Genomic DNA, 17,891 nt, shown 5'->3' on the forward strand with positions numbered 1-17,891 from the left:
GTTTACCTAGCTCAAAGGCTGCTGCTCTAACCACTAGGCTACTCCTCCACTCCAAGTAAGAGGTCAGGACTCTCATAAGCAGTTTAAATTTGCCGCACCTTACCTCTGTCCATATCTCTGGCTTGACAACCTTGTTTGCTTCTCCCATGGGGTAGGCCATCTGCCCAAACGTAACGCCCCCTTCTGGATTGGATTGGAGGAATAGATTCAAGAGAGGCTTCTCCAGCTTAAACCGCCAGATTAGCACTCATAGCCCTTCTCCAAGTGGGTTTTAGCCACTCCCATCCTGTTTTTCCTTATTTGTACATTTGTTGCAGGATCTTGAGGCTGGGTGTTCTCCATGATTATCCCAAAGTCTTTGACAAACTGCACCTAAGCCTTTTACTGGGACTTTACTCTAGTTTCACATCAAAAGAACTCAGGCAGTGTTTTCACCCCTTGATAACCTTCTCTTCTCCAGCTCCCCACATTAGAGTCTCCTCTGTATGTGCAATGCTGTCTGCAGCCACCAAAACACCTTCACCTTGTGCAGATGGGTGCAGGCTCAACAGGTTTACACGCTGTATACAAATGCCTGCTTTAGAGCCAGTTGTTTTTAATGCAGCGCTCCCTCTAGCATGGGAGCAGCTCTGGTCCTAGGGAATTTTACTCTTTCAGTTTGCAATTCAAGATATTAGCTGCTCCTACATACAGGCACCATGTAATTAATAATGAGGTTGCCAGCCTCTGTATCAGTTCTCAACCTTTTACAAGTCCAAACAGAAGGGCTAAAATAAGGAGGTGATGTTCTTAAAAAAAACTTAACAAACATTTTTCTTTTGCACAAAACAACAACAAAAATAATCACAGTCTTATTCTTCAGGGAGCAATCCAGTTTTTCAGTTTATTCACAGCTCATCCACCTGGATTCAAACTCAGTAGTTGCAACCTTTCCCCTCTAGGCCACTGAACCTCAATTAAGTCAATTTAACAAAACAACTTCTTAATCTGCAAAGAGCTTTATTTTTATGAACTTCAGCAGCATTGCTTGTTAATTACACACATTTTTACACTGCTATAGTGCCATGCCTTCCTTTCCATCTCTCTGAGCCGTCAGGTCAAAGTATTGCTGGTTGATTAAAGACAATTCCTTTCCTTAAGCTAGCAATGAAATCTTTCAAGGTTTCTTAACAAGCACAGAAAAAAAATACACTTAGCTTAATGTTTGTGCTCTCTCTGATAACGCTCATCTTTGGCTCTTCCTCATCCTCAGTCTTGGTCAGCTAAGTTCCAAGTTCCATGCTCTGCTCTGCTCTGCTCTGCTCTGCTCTGCTATGCTATGCTATGCTATGCTATGCTATGCTATGCTATGCTCCCCTTGAGGTCTGATCACCCCTTACCTTCTGCCTAAACCCTGTACCTTTATATAGCTGATAGCCAGCCTTTATAGTGATACTGCCTCCACCCAGCTGAGACTCTCCCGAGGCTAGTGAGTAAGAGCAACTGGGAAATGTAGTTACCTAGTGCAGCCATCTTGTTTTTTTGTTTTTGTTTTTTCTTTTAGCCTATTCATACCTTAACCAGATCTTGTCTTCTAATTCTGAGGTACCAATTTTCTGCACAAGGATTAACTACTAGTGAATCATTACACCAATGATGATTCTTGCGGCCAGGCAGGGAGGGGGACGAGGGGACGAGAAGTACTTGTGCAGGTCGCCTCTGAGCTGGGCATCGGTCTTGTAATGATTTGCCCCCTCCAAGAATGGACCTGAGGGGAGGGGGGGGGGGGGTCAACCAGGAGCAGGCGCAGCAGCTCTTCTTACCCCAGGAGGCAAAGCTGTAGTTTTGAGGACCGAAAGCTGTAGCGGGAGGAGGAAAGGCTTTTTAATCACATTATGAGAGCATGACCGTACTGCTGGTGGATGGCGCCTATGGCCGAGGCTATATCGATCATAGGCTAGCCATGGCTCTGGCATCTACATATTACTCCCCTTCACCTCTGGGTCTCACAATGCCACTTTTCTACTTTTTTCTATCACTAACATATCTAAAAAAAAAAGGTCCTGTTCCCCCTACTTTACTGCATTTGCTATTTTTTTCTTCCATTTGTCTCTTCAGTGTCCTGACTACTTTTCCAGCTTCTCTTATCTTTTCCAGATATTGTTGCCTGTCGTCCTTTATCTGTGATTTCTTGTAGTTTATGAATGCTAACCTTTTTTTTTTTTCTTATTTTTTAAGCCACTGCTTTAGAAAACTATAAAGGCCTCTTTTCCCTCTTACCTTTACTTTCCTAACAAAATGTTTAGTTGCCCTTACAATATCTCCTTTTGTTTTGCCCACTGTTCTTCTAATTCCTTCAGATCTTCGCATCCTGTTAAACAACTCCTTGAGGTACTCCCCCCATTTTAGTATTCCTAAAGTCTAGGACATTCTCTTGTGGATGAACCTTAACTTCCTGTGTTCTAATACTGATCCCAGACGATCGGCCACCACAACATCAGGAACACTCTCTCTATTGGGAGGCACCAGGTCCAGGGTCGCCCCTTTCCGTGTTGATGGAACAGTTCTCCCCGGAGAGAATCCAGGATCTCCCTGCTTCTAGATGATACCTCGGCCGTGATTTCCCAATCAGCATCCCCCAGACAGCAATAGCACCTTCCCTTTCATAGTCATTTTGGGCATATCCTCCATTAAATCTCTATCAATCTCTTCTACCTGCAAAGGAGGGGTGTATATTACACCAATATAAATGGCTGTTTCGTTCCCTCTTTCCAGGATAACCCACTGGGCCTCCTCCTTACCTCATAAGCTCTGCAGTTCTTTAATAATATTTTTATAGCACTATATTGGTGGAGGAGTAGCCTAGTGGTTAGAGCAATGGGCTAAGAAGCAACTGACCAGGGTTCAAATCCAGCTGTCGCTCCTTGTGAGCTTGGGCAGGTCACTTTATCCTCCATTACCTCAGGTACAAGCTTAGATTGTAAGCCCTCTGGGGATAGGGACATACCTACAGTACCTGAATGTAATCAAGTAGAATGTAAATCTAAAACAAATGTATTTGATTGCTCACCATATTGGAATATGTATTATGCCTCTTCCCTTTATTCCAACCCTGTATAACTATATTCCCATCGTGGTTTTCCTTAACAACCATTACATTCGAATCAGCCTCTTTTATGACTGCCTGTAATTCTGGGACTTTATGTCCCATACTGTGAGCATTAGTGTATATATAGCTGTCCAGATGTTGCCCTTTTAGCCATTTCTCTATAAGTGTTTAAAGATTTACTTAACTGAGTACTTTTGATTACTTTAGGGCTTTGTTCAGCCATCCCTGATGATCCTACTTTTAAAAAATCCTCAATAAAAATACAAAGGTCAATATTCAAAAGCCAATTAGAGGGATAACATATAAACCACCATGAGTAGTTTATGCTTCCAGTACTGCTCCTGATAGATGCAGGCTCTGCAGTGCTGGAAGTGGGTAAGGTTTGGTGTTTTTTTTTTTAGTATTGGGGAAGGGTGAAAGGGGAGTTCAGGCATGAGGCCATGTGGCCCGGTATCTTGAAACTGTAGCTGGGTGGCTGGGAGGGTCTCCGGGCAGTCCACTTAGATCAATAAAGAAACCAGGAAGGAGTGGGGAGCGGGCCCAACCAGTGACCCGCTGCACCTTTGTCTTATTTTGGGGGGTTTTGTGGGAGCGCAAGGCCCGGTAGGGCCATATATTACATTTGGAGGAGAGGAGGGTGAGAACAGGCTATGGGCTTCTTTGAGTTTCTTTTTGTTGGGTTTTAGCACTTTGACAGTGCTACTTTCTTGGAAGATATCCGGGTAAGTAGAAAGTTATCCAGCTATACAAAGCCGGATAACTTAAAAACCTAACCGGCTGTATTCAAACAAAGCTGATTAGGTTTTTAAGTCATCCAGCTACATGTAGCCGGATAACTTTAGGCAAGTATATTCAGCAGGATGTAGCCTGTTTCACTTCCATCATTCTCAATCACTCTTAGAAGAGATTAATCATGTTTTAAGAACCTCTTCTAAATCCCAAAAGACTGACTTATTCTCTTACAGGCCCATACAGTACAGTGCGCTCCGGTGGAGCACACTGTTAGCCCAGGTTTGGATGCGCGTTTTTTGACGCGCTACCTTTACCCCTTATTCAGTAAGGGGTAATAGCGCTTCAAAAACGCGCATCCAACCCCCCCGAAACTAATAGGGCCATCAACATGCAAATGCATGTTGATGGCCCTATTAGTTATTCCCGCGTGATACAGAAAGTAAAACGTGCAGCCAAGCCGCACGTTTTACTTTCAGAAATTAACGCCTGCCCAAAGGCTGGCGTTAATTTCTGCTGGCGCCGGGGAAGTGTACAGAAAAGAAGAAAAAGCTGCGATATTAAGTCGGATGCCCCAAAAATAAAAAAAAAAGTAAAAATTAAAAAAAAAAAAAATTAAAAATCGGCCGGCGGGTCGGAAGACGGATGCTCAATTATCCTGGAGTCCATTTTCCGAACCCGTGGCTGTCAGCGGGTTTGAGAACCGACGCCCGCAAAATTGAGCATCGGCTGTCAAACCCGCTGACAGCCGTTGCTCCCTAGCGCCTCCTTTTACCGCGGGCCCTAATTTGCATAGGCCACCCTCCTGGTCGCCCGCTCTACCGTGCGTTTTTCTGTATCGCCTGTTAGTGAAGATGGAAGAGAATTCCATAACTGAGGCAAGGCAGCTGAGAAGGAACTCTTTTGGAGCTGCACATGGCGCAAGGCTTTCACCATTGGAAGCTGTAACGCAGATGTTTGATTAGATCTAACCCCCACCTACTCTCATACCAGTGTATCCTACCTCCCAGATGGAGCCGGCGGGGAGGGTGGAGAGAAGGCAATTAACTCTCAGAGTTTTAAGCCCCAAAATAAAGCATTTAAATTGGCAATGTAAAGAAATTGGAAGCCAGTGTAACTGTAATAGCGAAGGCACTGCAGGAGTTTCTTGAGGGCATTTAAAGAGATGTACGTGTAAGGGGGGGGGGGGGGTTGTCACAAAACTCTCCCTTGCTAGCAGGGATCCTGTGTGTGATGTTAGAGAGAGGAGGCGTGTTGAAGGTGGTTGATGTGCCCCAGAGGGAGGTGTCAGTGATTTAACAAAAACCAGTGAGCCCTTGAGATTCAGTATTCGGTTCTTCAGGTCTCTCTGTTCCTTGGGGGTGGTCTCTGCAAGGGGAGAGCCCTGCCTGTCCTGCCTCCAGCCCTGGGAAGGTGGCAGGGGCCCAAGGTCAGAGTGCCCAGGCCTTGAGGAGTAGGGAGACTTGGATTTGTCTTTGTGGGAATCAGAGGGAAGGCTGCCTACACGGGGAAAGGTCCCGGAGAGTTCCTGTCTGAGGAAAGTATCAGTCAGAGGCTTCTTTGTTTTTGGTCTATTGGATTTAAGAGAGCCGCATCCAAACGTTCAGGTCCCAAGAAGTGCCCAAAGAGGGATTTCCATGCCAGGGATGTGCAGAATTGCTATTGCTTGAGACTGTGCTTTCTAAAGGACTTTATTTTCTGTACTGAATGCGTCTGTGCCTACTGTGTTTTTTGTTTCCTGCAATCAAGTTCACCAGCAAAGGATTTCATTTTTGAACAATACTTACAGTGCTGATGTGTGGATTTTTTTTTTTTTACTGGACTGATTGCATGGTTGCTCCAGAATAGTCCTAATCACTCTGAAAGACTTGTCCTTTTCCCCACTGGGCAGAAAGAACCCAGGAGCATGGGTGCTACTATGGCCCGTGGCCTCCCACAAAAGCCACTGCTAGCAAGGGGCAGCTAGGGAAGGAGCTACACAACCAACACACGAGAAGAATTCCACATTAAAATGCTGGATTGCAGCCACTGCACCAGGTGCACAGATGTTACACAGTCAGACTCTTAAATTCTCATCTGGTCTGCTTTTGTTCGACTCCAATAAAATGTGGTTTATGATGTTTCGGTTCATTTTCCACGCTTTTATCAAGAGTAAATAAACTCTTGGTCCGGCTGGCTTGTGGTTTGCCTTCCCTACTCTCATTTTAATTTCTGGCACAGACTCCTGCCCTTTAAGGGGCCCTGCGAGTGCTGGTGCTGCTTCACGTGGAAGAGGCACACCTGGTCCTCAGTGCGGAAGCAGACTGGGGCACTGCTCGTAGGGGGATGCACAACGGCCCGCCCAAGGAAGAGCGATGGAAGTAACTCCCGAGAGAGCTGCCAGCATCCCTCTCAGTGACATTTAGTCTTGGCAATGCACAGTTCACAATGGGACAAAACAGAGAAAACTGCGCAGGAGGTGCCCGAATAAAAGCTACCTGGGAAGATGAAATGTAAATTCTCTGTGCTGATATTCAGATTTTCCTAAATGAAAGATAATTGAAACTACTCAGTCATCCACCTGCTGCTTGAAACTTTTTAAGTAGGTCCAATGAACATCATTATGCAGAATTTGCAATTCTAATTAGGTGCTGCAGGAGACACATTTTTGGCATCTCTCCTGTTGGCACAAACCCATGAGGGGCTGCAGGGAGCACAATTTACAGCTGCCCCAAAAAAGGACAATAGGGCCGTGCAAGCAAGAAGCTCGGCAGTCCAAGCATTTGATAACTGCAGAAAGGAGACATTCTGATTTAGTTGTGAGCCAGTTTGTGACAGATGAAATCCACTGAGTAACAGCTTGTAACTCAGACAAATTGTTCTGCCTGGGGAAGTGGCAGTGGCAGTATCTGTGATAACTCAGATAGTGTTAAAGGAACATGAGCCAGGGCCACACTATCAGAGATGGAAGGAGAGAATAAAGGAGGGGGTTAGATGGCAATAGATGGGAAACTTCTGGTTTGTATAAAAATATGTACCGTATTTCATTTGACCCCTTCTTATTTCAGTGATACTGTGTTGGACTTTCCCCCACATCACTGTGCACAAATAGTAGCGTATATCCTCCCCATGGTGAATTAGCTTGAGGCACACACACAGCCTAAGGGGGCACCCTGTGATTTACTGCAGGAAATCTGCAAAAACAAAAAACACTGAACACAGCAAGAAAGCTAACTAAAGTAGTTTAATGTCACTGAGCATTAATAGCAAAAACAAGATGAAGTCCAAACAAAACAAAGTCAAAATACAAGATCCAAAATCGGAACTCATGGCAAACAAGACTTTGTTTTTCTGATCTTGCTTCTGTTCATTCATGAGCACCTTGTTTCTGCCAATGACAATACACAAGATAGTACAATGAGCCAGCCCTGGGGCTAGTCTAAAGTGAGGCATATATACCCCACTAGGGGCTGGTCCCCAGACAGGAATAGGACAGCTGCTGGGAGGAAGTGAGGGGCACAGAGCTAGGAGGACTGAACAGATAATTCAGCAGGCTCCCCATTCTTTCCAGATCATTTATAAATATATTGAAAAGTAAGGGTCCCAATACAGATCCCTGAGGCACTCCACTGCCCACTCCCTTCCACTGAGAAAATTGTCCATTTAATCCTACTCTATGTTTCCTGTCTTTTAGCCAGTTTGCAATCCACGAAAGGACATCGCCACCTATCCCATGACTTTTTACTTTTCCGAGAAGCCTCTCCTACAGGCTGGAAGTGGTATGTCACAGGTACCAAAGAAAACTCTCACACTGATGGGAAGAACTGCAAAATATAGTAAATGATGGTTAATTTACATAAAAAATTGTAATCCCCTCACCATTGAGTAGATTGGTTTAAGGGGCAACACAGTTCCCAGGTTGTTATCACAGTTCTGGACCTCTTGTTCACTCTGCCTTCTCCCTTCCCAAGTAGCTCCTGGGATGCCAGTGTTCACCAGCAGGGAAGAGGCATGAACTTCCAGAATCCTTAGTGCGATGGTGGGAATCAATAACACAGCCACTCAGACTCATCCACTTCTCAAACACCGATCAGTAAACAAAAATCACAGCAAAGAGTCAGTGGTGGTGTTCAGCAAAAAAGAATGTATTTGAGCTTGAAAAACAAAATCCAGGCCAATATGGCAAAAATCATAAACAGCAGAATAAAAATCATAACTACAAAAGCTACAGCCTCTTTATGCATGGTGCAAATGCTTCTAGCTCTTTGCTCTTTCCCTGAATCAGTCTCCAGAACTCCTTCCTGGGAGAGGATTGTAAAATTCTCCCCCCAGATGGAAAAACTGGCCAAACAGGACATAAAAATCCTCCTTACTTCAAAACTGTAAATGTCGACTCTCCCAAAACTCTTCAGTCCTCTGTCCCACAGTTTACTAGGTGAAGGGTCCAAGAGGATGGAAAAAATCCCATCCTTTCAGCAAGGGGTATTAGCCTCATGGTGGGCAACTCGTCCAAAAGGTACAGAAAAAACTCCAGCCCATCTAGCTACAGGCCAATACAGTAAAGTTTGCAGTAGAGCGGCGCGCATACAGGCCAATGTCCTGTGCGGGAGAGCGGCGCACGCACAGGCCAGTGTCCTGTGCTCGCGATACAGTAAAACAAAATATTTAAATTAGGGCCCGCGGTAAAAAGAGGTGCTAGGGACACTAGCGCGTCCCTAGCGCCTCTTTTTGGACAGCGGCGGCGGCTGTCAGCGGGTTTGACAGCCGATGCTCAATTTTGCTGGCGTCGGTTCTTGAGCCCGCTGACAGCCACGGGTTCGGAAACCGGACGCCGGCAAAATTGAGCATCCGGTTTTCAACCCACGAGCTGCGGGCTGATTTAAAATTTTTTTTTATTTTTAACTTTTTTTAACTTTTGGCACCTCTGACTGAATATCACCATGATATTAAGTCGGAGGGTGCACAGAAAAGCAGTTTTTACTGCTTTTCTGTGCACTTCCCCGGCGCCGGCAGAAATTAGCGCCTACCCAAAGGTAGGCGTTAAGTAAAATGTGTGGCTTGGCTGCACATTTTACTTACTGTATCGTGCGGGAATGACTAATAGGGCCATCAACATGCATTTGCATGTTGCGGGCGCTATTAGTCTCGGGGGGGGGGGGGGGGGGGGGGGAATTGAACGCGCGTTTTTGACGCACTATTACCCTTTACTGAATAAGGGGTAAAGTTAGAGCGTCGAAAACGCGCATCCAAATGCGGGTTAACAGTACTGTATCGGCCTGTAAGGAAGGTGTAACTGGCCAACCTATTAGAGATTGGTAAAGAACACAAAAATCTCAAAACCTCTCACAAAAGCTTACCAAAAACCACTTCTCCTGTTTGGTAAACCGTAAGGCCCATCAGACACCACTCTAAACTTCTCCGTAGCTGGGCTCTTGTCAGAAAGCTTCTCCTCCATGTCTTCTCTGAAAGAGCTTGCAAATGAGCATGCACACCTACCTTATTACACAGGGCAAAGACCCATCCCAAAAAGGGAAGGTTAAAATAGAGGGGGAGAATCCCCAAGATACAAAAATCTCCAATCAAGTGTAAAAACGGAAAATGTTTTGTGTGGGTTGCAAAGCCCCTGTCACACAGTAATGGGAATATTAACAGTTCAAATAATAGTCTTTGAAATCAGACATAGAGCTTTGCACTCCTCCTGTTCCCTGTGCTCGTTGGTTAAATGGAGGGCACCTTTTTCCAGTGCTGTTGATTTGGCATCTTTCACAAGAACTAAATTCCTTAGAAAAAAAAATCACAAAAAGCAACAGGAGAGTAATCTCTAAGGTTCAGGTTATATTGTATTTTTATTTGTGCTGTATTACTCTTAGAGTACTTTTTTTTATTATACTGGCAAGTAATAAGTTTTAACAAATAAATAAATAAGGGGCAATAGATTTCACCACCTTTGGAGAAACAGAGTCTTCACTAACTGCATGAGGGAATTATGGGACATTTTGTCCATAGAAACAGACGTGACTAAAACACTAAATAACATCAAAGCAAATCGGATGCATTTACTTAGAAAAAAAAAGAATCAGTGAGTATGATAAAGTGAACGTACTTTAGGGAACGATGATGATCCAGGGATTTAAGACAATCAAAATATTTGAGACTGGATGATTTTTTTTTTTTTGCACTGCTGCAGAATTAGCTATAAATGCAGAGTGTTTTTTGTTTTTTTTTTTCAATTTTCCATGCATTGCGACATAGAGAAAGAGAATAAGGTTGAACTCAAAGGATCTCCAATCTTTGTTCAACTTATCTGGCACACATCTTGTGTCTCAAATACACTCAGTCAAGTTTTGTCACACATGTTCACAAGCAAGCTCTGTCACACATGACATCTCTTATCAATCTGCTTCAATTGTTTGAACACTGGCTAAAGCTGAGACCGAGTAGCAAAGCATGCAGCCAGGCAGACATAAGGAACATATTGGGGCAGATTTAAAAAAAATACGGGCGCGCGAACAAAAGTACGCCGGATTTTAAAATCCGGGGTCGGCGCGCGCAAGGCTCCACAAAATCGGCAGCCTGCGCGCACCGAGCCGCGCAGTCTGACTCCGTTCCCTCCGAGGCCGCTCCGAAATTGGAGCGGCCTTGGAGGGAACTTTTTTATTTGTCCCCCGCACCTTTCCCTCCCTTCCCCTATCTAACCTACCCCCTCGGCCCTACCTAAATCCCCCCCTGGCAGGCGTAACTCGCGCGTGCCGGCTGGCCAGGCCCCGACAAAGGCCGCTGTGTCAGGGCACGTGGCCACGCCCCCGGACCACCCCGGACGGCAGACACGCCCCCGTACCGCAGACACGACCCCGGAATGCCTATTTTAGCAAGCCCCGGGACTTATGCGCGTCCCGGGGCTTTGCGCGCGCCGGCGGCCTATGCAAAATAGGTGCGCAGCGCGCGAGTGCCCTGCGTGCGTAAATCAGGCAGGATTTACGCACGCAGGGCTTTTAAAATCTACCCCTTTGAATTTAACTTCACTGCCCCTGACGAAGCCTAAGAAACACGAGTCGTGTCGGGTTGGGTTGTTCCAGATGCTGTCCAAGCACTGCAATGAAAGTGTTTTATTACTGCCTATCGATGTTTAAAAAAATTCAAAAACTTTTTTCCAAAAAAAACCAGACAAAAACTAAGGGCCTCATTTTCTAAGTAATATCAGAGAAACAAGCTAGAAATTGTAGCGCAGGCCTGCGAAGGGGACATTGGGGTAAGGAGCCTTTTCACTGCCTATTTCGTGCCAAATAACTACATCTTTTATGGTGGTTATTCGGCGCGACGCCGGCAGCAATTGCACTGCGGAGGTGCGATCGCTGCCGGCTAGTGCAGGACCGCCCCCGCTTCGCCCCCCACCCCCCACCTCCCCGTTATTGCCGGGATTCACTAAGCCTTGCGGCATTAGTAAATCCAGGCCTAAGTGGGGAAACCGATGATTGAAACTAGATAATACAGTCTTAAGTTACACAACTGACTGTAAATCATACCATACACGCTGCATATTTGGCAGAACGTGGGCTATCTTTTGAATAAAGAAGCCCGCTTTTGGTTATGAGGTTTCCTCACTTTATTTAATATAGACTACACCGTAGTAGCTATATTCAGCTTATGGATATGATGTTTTACAATTGAAGCTTTGTGATTTTTACATCATATATAGACAGTTTCATTTAGTGAAAATCTCCATCAGTCTTGCACACTTACATGAGTCATGGCCATCCTCCCCCTCTCTTGCCTTCTCTTATCAATAGCTCCCATCTCCTCCCTGGTTCCCATGATTTCTCTTCCTTCCCTTCCCGGCTCCCATCACCCCTCTTTCCTCTCATTACCCTTTTTTCTGCCTAAGTCCCATTATTCCTCCCTGCATGACTTTCATCAACTCTCCCCCCCCCCCTCTTAATTCCTAGCTCCCATTGCCACCTTGATCACCTTTATCTTTATGAGAAATATATTCCATTAGGGAGTAAGATTAATGCCTTTTAGTTTAAATTAAAATAATAATGATCTGATATTCATGGTGGGAGGGTTGGAGCTCTTGAGTTTTCCTCGGCTCTTGTTCTTTGCTGACATGTTCATTTTCTTGGATACCACTGTTTTCCATGTATCCAACAAATGTGTTTATGTCTTTGTATTTCATGAAACTTAGACAAGGTTATATGTCATTTGTTGACTAATTGTGACACCGTCTTTGTTTTCATTGTAACTCATTAAATGTCACGGCTGCGCAGATCAATTGAGGTAGTCCCCAGGGTAAGGGCAGCATAGGGCAGGTTATAGGTAACCCCAGAGCAGGATTGTTACATTAACTTTATGTATTGGTTCTTGTTTCACGTGGGAGTCAACTAAGAGTCATATATCTGGATACTTCCAAAGTATGAAATAGAAAATGTATTGGTAAGGTAACCAAAAAGATGCCCAGTGTATGTGTGTTGGAATTCAGAACCCAAATCTTCCTCCTTCCTCTCCTTACCACATGCTCAGGAAAACCAAGGAAAGAGAAAAACATTTTATAAATCTGAGCAATTTTCCACCAGATGTTTATTTATTTAATAATTTAGTTTCAAAACTAGGAGGTGGATATTAACGGAGACCCAAGAGTTCTAGAACAAAATGCCTTACTTGTACGTAACCAAAGGGAAATTCATGAGCATTTATTTAAAACTCTATTTTATTACAGGAACTACATACACCACTATTACTTCTCTAGTTGGTGGTTCTCAAAATGCTGCAAACATCTAGAATTCCCTTTTTTCTTTACACTCAACAAACAAAGGTGAAGAAATTTACATGTATTAGTCCCAATGAATATGAAAAGTAATATCAGAGAAACAAGTGCTACACAGTCTATCTGCAATCTTATACTCGCAGTGGGCTATAGCCTGTATCTGAAAAAAGCACCATTCCTAAAATCATATACCATTTTAACACCTTATTGTATAATTTATACAATAAATACTTTGATTTCCTAAACTTTTTCAAATGCAACTCAAAAAGACCAAAAAATACTTATCAATAGTAATGCTTCACAAAGTTACGTCTTTATGTAGAAACATATGGCTGCATAACTTCACACCAACGATATTTTGGCATCCAACTGCCTGCCTCAGAGATTCAGATTTTAGCAATGCTAAAAACAAAAAACAATAATTAAAAACTTTTGAATAAAAATCAAACAGGGGCATTCATTAAACACTTACCCTTCCCAGCTTAGATGGATATGTAATCTCAAAATTCACAAAATGGTGAAACAGATCTTCACTATAAATAACCTCCATCAAAACATGGCCATTGAAACAATCAAGTACATAATTATAAATTCTTCAAATAAGCAAAATCACCAAACAGCCAGGATATCAACTATACCCACTTGAGATAACACTGAACCCCATTGTGTTAAAGAATTCTTTATAAAACAAAATATTTTTGTATTCCAAAAGCTGAAAAAGCAAGAAGTCATAATACAAAATACAAAAACATTATTTATAAATAAAAACCACAATCAAATTCTTTATTGAGTCCCAAAGGATGTAAAGTTTAAACTGTATAAAACTATTTCTGCTCACAATATAATAAGTATCAAGGTCTCCCCCACATCTGTTAGTATAAGGTTTAAGCAATGCGGTGAACCTGAGATCTTCATGGATGAATCCACATTTCAATCAACCTTGAAAGATGTAGTCTTTGATTAATCCACAGGTCAGTCTTCAGGAGAGGAACTTGAAATAGCATCTCGACAAGAACATTTTATAGTGTCACACCAAGGGTGGCAAACTAAATATTTACATCAAGAGCGAGGATCCACATGAGATCTTCAAGGACAGACCGTTTTTCCAAAAGTTCCCTCCTTGGGAACATCCTCAGACCCAATCTCAGATGCTGAGGAACATCAGTCTTTTTGAATTGCATTGGCGAAGCCTTAGGATATCAAATAAGTATTTATCGTACAAGGCATGCAATAAGGTGATAAAGTGGCACATGGTTATAGTTACAGAGCTTTTTACAGATACAGTCTACTACAGTCTATTGCAGGCATAAGACTGTAGATCTGCAGCATTTGTTTGTCTGATACTACTTTATTGGTATTCATTAGGACTAACATGAAAATGTTTCTTCACTTTCACCTTTTAATGGTGAAGTTGGACATGCTTTATTTTTTGTAGCTTTTTTCTTTATAGACATATTTAAACCCAGAGAATTATGATATGAAACCCTGGGCCGTATAACATTAGTTTTAGAAAAATGTTCATTGTTTTTATAATGAAGAAAGATGAGTACTCTAAATTCCATTACATGTTATTTGTTAACTCAGATTCATGTGATAACAGTTTTTCTTATAGAAGTTTGTCCTTCAAAGTATTCATGAGCTTCTAAAAAAATGATTGAATCCAACATTAGGTGACCTTTGTTCCCTATTAAGCTTATGTAAGTGAGAAAGACAGATCAAGCTTGGATACATTTATTTTATTTAAAATTCTTCTATACCACTTTCCCAGTAAACCTCTGTGATAAACTGAGGCAGTCAATTTCTCTACTGCTGCTCTCCCATCTTATTCACAGTCATTCATCCCAGGCAGAGCATTTAATGTCTGTTCCCTGGCTATAGAGTTTTTCAACAAAGTTAGCAAGTGTTGCATTAACATCTGTTGGAAAACTTTCATCAAACCATGCACATTGAAATAAAAATTTACTTTTATAATACATATCAATGTTTGAATAAATATTTTTCACACAGAGAGAACATATATTCCAAATGTTGCATATCTTTAAACTGTACAAAATGTGAATCTCAAAAAAGTGCAAACTGGCAAACTGAGTCCTTATTCAGTATCCTAAAAGGATCTCTTCAGCTGCCTATGATACAAAGATGGTCAGCTTAAACTCAGCAAACTCATTCATTGGCAGAACAATTCTTCCCAACAAAGGCCTCCATTTCACCAAGGTAGGCTTCCTCAGGGGGAAAACTGTGCAGTTTTAAATGCCACCAATGCTACAAGCATAAGAAACAAACAATTTTTATATAAAATGCATGTATAAAACCATGTGTACATAATGTCTCTACATTTCTCATGCAAACATATAAGTAAATTAATTGTCAAAACTTACAGCACTTAAAAAAGTGATGCTATTGCCCAGTACATTTTCTCCATCATTGCTGGAAAATCTAATCCATTTATCAATACTACACCGCACCCGGAGGTTCTGAAAGCCCAGTACCCTCTTTCCTGTCTGTCCCCTGGAAAAAAAAAAGAAAATCTGATTTTTTTTTTTGCAATAAATAATCTGGTGTTCTTTGCAATTTTTATTTATTTAGTTCGATTTTTTTGTGTGCATTTTTATTCTGCAGATCCAAGTAACATTTTCTCTCTGCAGATTAAAATTCAAACATAAAATACATTAAAATCATAAAAAACAAGGCATATCTGACAAGTAAACAATGTTGAAAATCCGATCAATCCTAATAACTTTCTTAGAATTGGTGGGGTGCGTGCCTGAACCCTGGGTCTGAGTGCAAGAGTATGAGCGCATATGTACAGGGTAGGTTTCGATAGTGCATACTTGTGACAATGATCCTGTGTGGTTGCACCATCAGAGGTGGACACCCCTCACCATTGGCGGGGGAGGGGGGATCTCCTCCTCCAACTGCTTGGGGCACCACTTAGCCTGGCTTTGGTTCTTCTGCTTGTGTCCCTTCCACAGGGAAAACTAATTTCCTGTGTTTGCAAATTCAGCAGAACATTTATTCTTAGATTTTTCTCTCCTTGTGTTTGATGTCTTTTTGCAGCTTTCTGTCTTGCACTTTAGCATTTTGTGACATCTGATTCTTGCATGTATTCTTTTCATTAGCCCTTCCATGTTGCCTACCTACTCATCAAATTTGCCAACTCACCTCGGCCAGATCTCTGGGTTCTGGAACGATCTATAGACTTTGGAGAAACCTTCTTGCCGTGGCAGTACTTTGCTCGTAAGTGTTGTATTATTTCATTTACTGTTACTTTTTTTTTTTTAATCTGAGAGAGGATTTTAAAAATGTTTGAAAAATGTTTATTGAAATATATTCTACATACTATAAATATTTAACAGGCTGGAGGCCCAGCAAGAAAGCATAAGTCATCATAAGCACAACATATTCATTTACCATTGCTCCTACATAACTTATCATTTTCCTTATTTATTATTGCTCTTCCATAAGTAGCACCTAAGTACCTGGTGGCTGAGACAGAACCATGATTCTGTCATAGCAACAATATCTAGACTGGGAGATGGCCATCCTAGGCTATAATCTGCCAAAGAAGAATAAGAAAGGCAGAATAGGTGGAAAAATATCACTTTGCGTCGCGAAACGTATCGCGATTTCCCACGAATACAACGAATCGCGGCCGAATCATTTGGCCATCGAAATGGCAATTTTAAACAACCCCCCCCCCCACCCTCCTGACCCCCCCCAAGACTTGCCTAAATTCCCTGGTGGTCCAGCAGGGGTCCCGGAGTGTCTCCTGCCCTCCCTCTGTCGGCTGCCGGTGCCATCTTGTGCTCCTACCATGTGACAGGGGCTGACCAATGGCACCGGTAGCCCCTGTGACATAGTAAGGGCAAAGGCTATCGGTGCCATTTTGATTACTGGCAGCCGATGGCCCGAGTGCAGGAGATCGCTCCCGGACCCCCGCTGGACCACCAGAGACTTTTGGCAAGTCTTGGGGGACCATCCTGACCCCCACAAGACTTGCCAAAAGTCCAGCGGGGGTCCGGGATCGACCTCCTGCACTCGGGCCATCGGCTGCCAGTATTCAAATTGGCGCCAATAGCCTTTGCCCTCACTATGTCACAGGGGCCCTCACTATGTCACAGGTCCCCCAAGACTTGCCAAAAGTTCCTGGTGGTCCAGTGGGGGTCCAGGAGCGATCTCCTGCACTCGGGCCGTCGGCTGTCAGTAATCAAAATGGCGCCAATAGCCTTTGCCCTTACTATGTCACGGGGCTACCGCTGCCATTGGTCGGCCCCTGTCACATGGTAGGAGCACAAGATGGCGCCAGCAGCCAACAGAGGGAGGGCAGGAGACGCTCCGGGACCCCTGCTGGACCACCAGGGAATTTAGGCAAGTCTTGGGGGGGGGGCAGGAGGGGGGGTCGTTGTAGTTAATTAAATTAAAAGGGAAATGAATAAGAATGGCATGTCTCAACAGATCAGGGGACCCCTTTGAACGGATACCACGTATCTGGCCCCGACGAATACGAATGCCATATGAAATGTATGTGGCTCCTCTGCACATCCCTAGGTTCTAGTGCTCTCTCAGGAGCATCAATGCAAGCGAGGGATGTAACTTGCAGCAGTGGCTTGTACTCATGCAACCATTAGCACAATCAGTCCCTGTTCACGTGAGAAGGCAGGGCCACTCATATGCCACAGTATTTCATGAATTTAACATTGGTTTCTGTTTTTTTTTTATTTTTTTATTTTACCAGACTCGAAAAGAGACTGCATAGAGCGTTTTGGAAAGGAGGTCAGGCAGCCTATCACAAAAGATGATGACGTGATTTGTACTACAGAGTATTCCCGGATTGTGCCACTAGAGAATGGTGAGGTAAGGAACTGTGTGAAAATCAGCTGTGCATTGAACACTATTCATGAGAACTTTATTGTTGAAATAAAATCTTCTCTTTTCTTTAGAGTGATAGAGAATTTTTTAAAGAAGCATTTCAACAAGGGCAAATTTTGGATATGGTTGGGGGTTTTTTTAATCCAAATTTCTCTTTATTTTGGTTATAACACAACAGCAAAATGAATAAAAACAAAAATAGAACAGAAAAAAAAAAATCAGCATTTCACAAACCTATATGTTAAATTTAAAAAAACAGACAAAAAAAAAGCAAGGCATTGCATCATTACTTGTAGGCCATATATTGATCCACAAGCCTCCATGAGGTCAATATTCAAAAGCCATTTAGGGGGTTATTTTCTAACCCTATTGCAGGCGAAAAGTCCCTTTTCGCCTGCGATACCTAGATCGGGGCGGAGTCGGGGCAGTGTCAGCATCGGAAGAGGAGGAGTCAGGGTGGCGTCA

At 43.2% G+C, this 17,891-nt stretch overlaps 1 protein-coding gene across 1 annotated transcript in view; it reads left to right on the forward strand.

Moving 5' to 3' along the window:
• The window catches only part of LAMA3 (laminin subunit alpha 3), a 469,061-nt gene that overhangs the window by 108,991 nt on the left and 342,179 nt on the right, over positions 1-17,891 (forward strand). Inside the window, 2 exon segments of the mRNA XM_029591143.1 lie at positions 15,677-15,794; positions 17,293-17,411. Coding sequence (XP_029447003.1) covers positions 15,677-15,794; positions 17,293-17,411 — 237 coding nt within the window.

Source organism: Rhinatrema bivittatum, chromosome 2 (assembly GCF_901001135.1).
Source record: "Rhinatrema bivittatum chromosome 2, aRhiBiv1.1, whole genome shotgun sequence".
In the NCBI taxonomy this organism is placed as follows: Eukaryota; Metazoa; Chordata; class Amphibia; order Gymnophiona; family Rhinatrematidae; genus Rhinatrema; species Rhinatrema bivittatum.